The sequence below is a fragment of the Pipistrellus hanaki genome (assembly GCF_964339955.1).
Source record: "Pipistrellus hanaki genome assembly, chromosome: 15".
Taxonomy (NCBI): domain Eukaryota; kingdom Metazoa; phylum Chordata; class Mammalia; order Chiroptera; family Vespertilionidae; genus Pipistrellus; species Pipistrellus hanaki.
In genome coordinates this window covers 39,782,719-39,791,170 of record NC_140517.1, presented here as the reverse complement: position 1 = coordinate 39,791,170, position 8,452 = coordinate 39,782,719, and the positions used below count along the sequence as shown (strand labels likewise).

Genomic DNA, 8,452 nt, shown 5'->3' with positions numbered 1-8,452 from the left:
TCCCCTCACTCCTGAGCACGGCCGACCTCAGGGCCTTTGCACTTGCTGGTCCTTCTGGCTGGAATACTCTTCCCCCACACCCCCAAGAGGCAATGTCCTTTTCACTGCCCAGCAAGGCCCTGCCCTTGCTTTCTCGTCTCACCCAACCCCCCCCCCCCTTTTTAAATATATTTATTTATTTTTTTACAGAGAGGGAGAGGGAGAGAGTTAGAAACATTGTCAGCTGCCTCCTGCACACCTCCCACTGGGGATGTGCCTGCAACCTAGGTACATGCCCTTGACTGGAATTGAACCTGGGACCCTTCCGTCCACAGGCCGACGCCAGAGCTCACCCAATCCCCTTTTACTGGCTTCAGACTGCATACGAGTGAGTGAGACTTCCCTGGTGCTGGCTGTTTGGCCCGTGTGTTGCACCTTCCCACTGCATGTGGGCTCCGGGCGAGAGGATGTGGGCACCGGCCACTCTGACGCTTCCCCAGCATCTTGGCCAGCGAGTCCAGTAGGAACAGAATCTGAACCACAAATGTAGCTTTTCATATGCTTCTAACCGATTATGAAAAGTAAATGTAAAAGGAGAAAACAATTTAAACTAGTATATCTAATGTATTATCCTTCCAGTACATATCCAATATGAAAGATTGAGACTTTTTACACGTTTGTCCTATTAAGTCCTTGAAATCTGTTGTTTTACCCTCACAACACGTCTCAGTTGGGACCAGCCATGTTTCAGGTGCCCAATAGCTTACATGTGGCTGGTGGCTCTCGTGACTGACAGGGTTCCAAAATGATGCTGGGTCCGCAATGGGCACTTGATAACATTTGCTGGGTCAGTGGTGAACATGAGCTTTGTGATGATACGATGTTGAAGAGGCCATGCCTCTGCTTAGGACCCTCCCTTCAGCCCTTCCGGTGGCTAGCTCATGTCCCTCAGGGCTCACTGAAATGTCACCTCCTCGGAGAGTCCTCTGGGATCAGCCCCAACTGAGAGCTTTTCAGGCCCTCTCTGCCCCCTCACATTGTTGTCATATCTGTCTAATGCTTCCCCCTTTTGTCAGTACTTCCCCACGATAGTCTCCACATTACAGCGAGAAGCAATTCCTGTCCCCTTTTGTCTCAAGAGTAAAACCAGAGCCTGCAGGGCTCCCAATTTCTTTTTTATTTTTTAAAATTGATTTTAGAGAGGAAGGGAGAGGGAGAGAGATAGAAATATGAGAATCATTGATTGGCTGCCACCTACATGCTCCCTACTGGGGATCAAACCACAACCAGGCATATGCCCTTGACTGGAATCAAACACAGGACCCTTCAGTTGCAGGCCAATGCTCTATCCACTGAGCCAAACAGGCTAGGATCAGGCTCCCAATTTCCCCAGCTCAGCTGCTCCAGCCACCGGCCTTCTCCCCATTCCTGACCTCCGAAACACTGCCACCCCCGGGCCTCTGCCCAGAACATCCTTCCTCCCGAGGATCTGCAGCTGCTCCCTCACTATTTGGGTCTTCACTCCAGAACGTTCTCTACGCCGTTAACATAGCAGGCCCGAGACAGCTGTCCTTAGAGCGGCCTGCCTGTGGAGCTGGCCCTTGGCTGGCACCTGGGAACTTGGTTTCAGGACAGTTCCCACCATCCCCTGACGAGTGGCTCACTGGCTAAACGGTTTGTGCAAATGCTGCTGTTTATGCGGAACACGCCTTTCCTCCTGGGAGCCTGGAACGTGGGTCCGTGTCAGACAGAGGCTTCTGTGCCAGCCCCAGGGGAAAGCCTGGCACCGACGCTCAGGGCTTCCCGCAGCCCTCCCCACGTGCTGCCCCAGGTTGCGCTGGAGGAAGGAGCACACCCTGTGCCTCCGCTTGTGCCTGGTTTCCTCTCCGCTTCGCCCGTGTGCCTTTATCCTTTGCCCAGTTTGCTTTGTATCTTTTCACAATGACCCACAGCTGAGCAAGCGTCTTCCCAGTGAATCATCAACTGTGGGAGCCCCGGCACAGTCTCCCTTCCCAATTCTTTTCTCCTCCCTCCACTTGCCACCATGGCCATGCTCGCATATTTTACTTATTTACCTTGCTTACTGTCTTCCCCGATCGGCAGGCCCCCTCTGCCTCGTCTCTGAGGTTTCCCAGCATCACCCCGCACAGACCCACAAAATATCCAGGGAGAGCATGGTATGTGCTGAATGACAACTACCACAGCTTTATTTCCAAAGCTGGTCCCCTGGGCTTATGATGGGAAGGCGGCTGCTGGCTGGAGGGGCAGAGCTGTGCGGGCAGGGGCAGGGGAGGGCAGCTGGCTCTGGAGGCTGGCACACCTCTCTCACACTGGCTCCATCTGCAGCTCTTCCCCGTCCACGGCCTCGATCTGGTGGAAGGCGGCGTGGGAGCCAATGACCACAAGGGTGGCTCCTGCAGAGAAATGGAAAGTTCAAGGCCTTGCTCCTGGTCCCCACCTCCCACCCCCACTCCCCAGACCCTGTACTTACCCAGAACCCAGAAGACGGCCGAACCTGCGCCAGCCAGCCAGAAGAAGGGAAAGGAGACTGCTCCCGCCATAGCATACTGATGGGCTGGGCTCACCTCTCGGCCTGGGGGGTAGACAGCATTGGGGCAGCTGTTCTCTCCCAGAGTAACCCTGAGTGCCCCCCAACAGTCCGGTGGGAGCCTCAGGATCACCCACACTCCTCATGCCAAGGCCTTCCAAGCCCAGGCCCGACCGTGGCTCCAGTGTCTTCACTGTCTGCCAGAATACAGCACACCTTCCCCAGCCCCTCCCCCGCCTCCCACCCACTTCCTCTGGGAAGCTCCCGGCTCCCACGCCCCCAGACGAGGGTCTCCCGCTCCAACCTGCTCTCACGCAGACTAGGAGCCTCAACCTGGTGGCCCAAGGGCCACGCCTGACCTGTAAATGCACAATGTCCCCCTAGAATTTGACCTGAGGCTGACAGAGAAACCAAACGACGTCATGTAACAGCACAGGTTTCTGGCTTATTGGCAGACTAGAACAGATGTGCAGGCCCCGGGCGGCAGCAGCTGACACCAGGTCGAGGCTGTGCCCCAGCTTCTTCTCCACACCCGGTGCTTGCCCACCATCCTCTCCACCGGCCCAGCTTTGTCACGCACATAACTTGCAGGCCCCTGTAGGACTACCTGCCTATCAGATCCCAACTCCTCCCTATCCCCACCCCAAACTTTGAGCACCCCACAGAGGGACTCAGGCCCCTTTCTTCCCAATAGTGCCTGGTGCCGGTATGGGACCACATCAGCCTCCCCCTCAAGATTTTTCTGATCCTACCCTAAGAGACAGGACAGGGATGGGGACAAATCTAGGCAGCGCCACGTCGCCACCTGGTGTCCAGTGTTGGTATATACAAGCTGATGCTTTCCTCAAAGAGGTTTAAGCAGCTAGGTGGAGAGTGGGTTCTAAGCATCTTATCTTAAGTCTGGGGAATAAAAATGTGGGTGGCTGAGACTGAGTGGAGCATCTGGTGCGTCTGAGATTTTAGGGTTTTGGGGGGGGGGGACTGGGGTCAATGTAGGCGTGGGCAGACTTGGGTTTGGGTTCTAAGGCTTTTGTTCCAAGGGACCTGGATTTGAGGGCCTAGGGATCCATTTGCAGGGGATTTCTCACCAAAAAGCACAAGCTTGGACTGCAGTGTGCGCAGATAGAGGATGTAACAGGCACCAAAGAAGACGGCCAGGGCCACCAGCAGCATGGGAGATGTAACCCTGCGGGACAGGGAGGCATCGGTCAGGCAGGTGGAGATGGCCCACCCAGGGGGGACACGGACCTTCTACACGGGCGGATGGCGGCTATGTGCCTGAGGTCTGGCAAGTTCAGGTCACGTTTGGTCAAACTAGACAGGCTGATTGGGAAGCAGGGACCAGATCTTTGGTGAAAGAGAAGCAGAGCTATCCCCTGGGGGCAGGGCCTGGGCACTGAGGGCTGGACCGACCAGCAAGACCTGGTGGGGACGGGGCCTGGCCAGTGGGGGCGGGGCCTGGCCGGTGCGGGAGTCCCCGGGTGGACGGGCGGGGCCTGGCCGGTGGGGGCGGAGCCTGGCCGGTGAGGGAGGGGCCGGTGCGGGAGGGTGCGGGAGGGCCCGGACGGGCGGGGCGGGGCGGGGCGGGGCCGGGGCGGGCGGGCCTGGCGGAGGCACTCACACGCAGTACACGATGAGGCCCAGGAACACGAACACATAGTTGCTCTGGTAGTATTCCACGTTGCGTACGAGGCGCTGGCACAGCTCGCCCAGGTTGCGGGGCCGCGAGAAGCACCGCTGGTCCACGAAGGCGCCCCAGGGCCGGATGGCGGCGCGGTGCCGCTCCAGCCACTCACGGCCCACGCCGGAGGGGATCAGTTTCGGCAGCAGCGTCCTGGGGGGCGGGGGCAGGGCCAGGTCAGTGGGAGCCGGACCCCCAGCCCAAGAAGGCTGCGGAGGCCCGACTCGGGGGTTCTGGGGGCTATGGGTGCAAGACTCCCGGACGCTAGGGGAAGGGGCTGAAGGCCCAGACTCCAAGGCCTCTAAGAGGAGACCAGAGGCCCAGACTCTAGTGTCCGGGGGCCTGGATTCCTGGGACCCGAGGGAGGAGGGAGACGGAGGGCCCGGAAGGGTCTCGATCAGGGGGGCTCCACCCGGCCTGCTCACGTGGCGCTCAGCCCTTCTGCCTCGCCATCCTTCTGCTGGTCCTTCTCGGCTGCCATGTCTGCGTCGTGAAGGGTAGGACCGCTGTAACGAGCCCTGGGTCCTGCGGACCCCGCCGGCCCCTCGGGATCCGGGCCCCACCCAGCAGAGCCTACGTGGCACCGTTCTGTCGCTGAGCATTGTGGGAGTTGTAGTTCTATTGATGTCGGGGAGGGTGGGCTCCATGATGGCGGTCTGGCTCGCAAAACATCTTGGGAAACATAGTCGCGTAAAGTAACGGCGCGCGCCTCTGGGCATTGTGGGAGTTGTAGTTCCAGAAGTCGGGGGATGGAGCATCGGGAAGATTGTCACTAGTGGCCATTAAGGGAGCTCCAAAGGCTGAAGCAGGTGTTAGGTACAGTAAGGACCGGGTAGCACTGTCGTTCTGACTCTAGAGGGCATACGAAACACCTGGAGACTTCATAAAAACACTGATTCAGCAGATCTGGGGTGAGGCCCATTTGTCTGATTTTTAGAAGTTCTTAGGTGATGCTGTTGTTACTGGTGCAAGGACCACGTTTTGAACAGTGTGACTGTAGAGAATTCATAGGAATCTTGTTACTTCCTTCCTCAAGAGGCAGAGATTAGTTAGAGGGTCATGGTTGCTGGAAGTAGTATCTGAGGTGGGGAGAAAAACTTCCCCTACAACCTTTGGGCTCCTAGAGATGAGCAGTTTAGGACTAGGAATCTAGAAACACCCTCCTCTCCCATCCCCCTCCACCACCACCTCCGTGAGTAGGAAGAGGGAAGTTGGGAAAGGGAAAAGGTTGAAATTTTTAAAAAGGGAGTTGTTATAACCAAAAGAGCCAAGTGAGAGGTGAAAATCCAGGTTGTGTTGACCTCATTAGCTCCCTGACCCTCAGTGGATTCCCCTGGACAACGAGGACCCTGGCAGTACCCACACTCAACGGGGTTGTGATAATTCAGCTACGTGGTCCATGTGAAGTGTTTTGAGTCTTGACCTTTAGTTCAATAAATGATAGTGGGTGTTATTGCTACTAGAGTATCTAGCATGCTATGGTTATTTCCAGAGTCCAGCCTCCTCAAATTTAACAGCAAGCTATTAAGGGCTGCGGGCCTCTTGGATATCCCAAAATCTGAGACTTGGGTCTTTCTTTTCCCTAGTTCCCACATCCTTGTGTTTCTCTCAGTCTTTGCCCCTACCCTGCCTCTGAGTGAGCTGTGGGAAAATGACTGGCATTCTAAAGGGTGCACAAAACAGCCTCAAGAATGTGTGTGAAGTGTCAGAAAGCCAGGACTGAGGGCCTCACTTTTCAAGGCTGGATTCCCACAAGGGATAGCCAGGTGACTCTTCACCCCAATTCTTGTTTTCCAAGGTCCATATCCTTTTTTGGGGGTTTGGGCTTTGAAGTGGCAAAGAGCCAGTCAGCCGGAGAATTAGACACAAACTTCACACGATCAACTTGGCACGGGTACAGGGTGATCTGGGAGGCAGGAAGCACCTGCCCCCAAGGGGCCTCTACCCCTGCTCTTACCCAGGAGGAGCTGGGAGAAGGGTGTTGGAGGGCCCTCCCAGGAGGTGGGGGACATCCCTCTGCCAAAGGGGCCAGTGGGGCAATAGGAGGGGGCCCCTGAGGAGGGTCCTAAACTGAAGCTGAAGGAGCCACACTGTGTGGACCCAATTGGCTGTCTCTGCTTATCAGCCCCAGCTTTTGGTCAGTCTTGTTCAGGTTTCCCACTTGGCTTCAAGAAAGCAAAGAAAGACAGCGAGTGTACATGGAGCCCAGAGTGTTAATGGGGCAGCACCGAGTTCAAAGCGGTGTGGGCAGCAGGGGTCACCAGCGAAAGAGCCCCCAAGAGGAAGGTAAATGCTGGGGAGCAGAGCTGGAGGCAGAGGCCCAGAGTAGCTGCCTGCTCGCATGGCCTGCCAGGGGAAATTTGGATTTGACTTTTGTGATGAGAGCTGTTGGAGTGCCTTACAGGAATCAATGAAAGCGATTTTACTCCCTCACCCACCAGTACTTGCTCTGAGCAGAGGACACAATCGGCAGAGGCCTGCGGATGTTGGACAGCATGGGCCATGGACGGTAGTGGGGTCCAGGGGCCAGGACGTTGTTGGCGAGGCCTCTACACAAGGCATGGGGGGAACTTTGGATCAAACTTTGAGTCAGGGGTTTGGGGAGATGGGCCTTGTCCCGGGGGCAGTGTGGAAGGGGAGACCTTGAGACAGCTATTGTGGGAGGCGGGGCCCCAAGGCAGAGAGAGAGACTGTGAAAGACGGGAGAATCCCTGAGACAAGGGGATTGTGTGAGATCGGGTCCTTGAGAGAGGAGACCTATGGCAGGCGGCCCTGAATTAGGGGGACGCTGGGAGGTGAGGGGGTCGCCTGAGAAGACTGTGGGAGGTGGGCCTTGGCCTCATAGCCTGAGGTCTCCTTCCTGCCTCTTGGATCCTCAGAGGAAGAAGAGCTGGGAGGGTGAGAAGACCTTAGTACATACAGGTCATCAGAAACCTGGGTTATATCCCTGCTGTGTGACCTCAAGGAAGTCCCCTTCCCCCCCCACCCCCTCATCTCTGGGAGCATTTTTTTTTCTTTTAATATATTTTATTGATTTTTTACAGAGAGGAAGAGAGAGGGATAGAGAGTTAGAAACATCGATAGGAGAGAAACAACGATCAACTGCCTCTTGCATACCCCCCTACTGGGGATGTGCCCACAACCAAGGCACATGCCCTTGACCGGAATAGAATCTGGGACCTTTCAGTCCGCAGACCACCACTCTATCCACTGAGCCAAACCGGTTTCAGCGGGAGCATTTCTTACCTGGTACCTGATGAATGAAGTCGTTTCTGCAGCCTCCCTAGGAAAGGTCTGGGTTCATGCATCCCCACCCCTGATTCAGGCACCCCTTCGGCACTGTTTTGTGCAGCGCACATACTCACTCGCCCTTGTGAGCTCTTAGCCTCCTGGCCCCAGCCCCTCCGCTGACTCACATCTCGGGGCTGTGTTAGAATGGCTGCCTCAAGGGAAGTGGTGTACCTGCCCAACCAGAATGGCTAAAATTCAAAAGATTGACTATATCAAGTGTTGACAAGAATGTGGAGCAAATGGAACTTCCGGGCACCATTGGAATGCAAAATGGCACAAGAGCTTTGGGGAAGGTCTGGGAACCGAACCTGCTACTTGTTTCAGTGAAAGCTCAACAGAGCCCACCCCATGACCAGTAGTCTCTCTGCTATGCAGCCACCCGATGTGTCAATACCAGAATGTTCCTGTTCCTAGCAGCACCGATCACAATAGCCCTCTACAGGGATACAGCCCAAGTGTCTATCCACAGGAGAACAGACGGACACGTTTTGTGAGTCACACAGTGGAAAACACACAGCAATGCAGAAGAGAAGGCTACCAGTGACGCACGACGATGTGGCCTAAGGGATGATGCTCCAGCCAGCGGAGCCACACCTGCCCGGTGTACAGCGTGGGGGTGGTTTTTCACATTGTTGAGCTGTGTCTTTAAGATTTGTGCGCTTCACTATTTGAGAGTTTATCTCAGTAAAAAGAGAGAGAGCCCTGGTCAGTGTGGCTCAGTTGGTTGGAGTGTCATCCCATATACCGACAGGTAGCAGGTTCGGTTCCCGATCAGGGCACATACCCAAGTTTTGGGTCTGATCTCTGGTTGGGGCACTTACAGAAAGCAGCCCATTGATGCTTCTCTCACATCGATTTTTTTTTCATTCTCTCTTTCTCTCTCTCAAATTAATTTAAAAGGAGAGAAAAAATTAAAAAAAAATAACACAGTGACTTAGAGCTTGGATAGCCTC

The 8,452-nt window shown here is 55.5% G+C and overlaps 1 protein-coding gene across 1 annotated transcript; it reads right to left on the bottom strand.

Annotated features, from left to right (window-relative positions):
• Positions 1–2,159: 2,159 nt before the first annotated feature.
• RABAC1 (Rab acceptor 1) lies at positions 2,160–4,808 on the bottom strand. Its single transcript, XM_084905307.1, has 5 exons — positions 4,634–4,808; positions 4,149–4,361; positions 3,616–3,713; positions 2,471–2,572; positions 2,160–2,393 (listed from the first exon to the last, which is right to left on the bottom strand). Exons 1-5 carry the CDS (start codon positions 4,687–4,689, stop codon positions 2,305–2,307), a joined length of 558 nt encoding a protein of 185 aa, XP_084761433.1. The 5' UTR covers positions 4,690–4,808; the 3' UTR covers positions 2,160–2,304.
• Between the last annotated feature and the right edge of the window lie 3,644 nt (positions 4,809–8,452).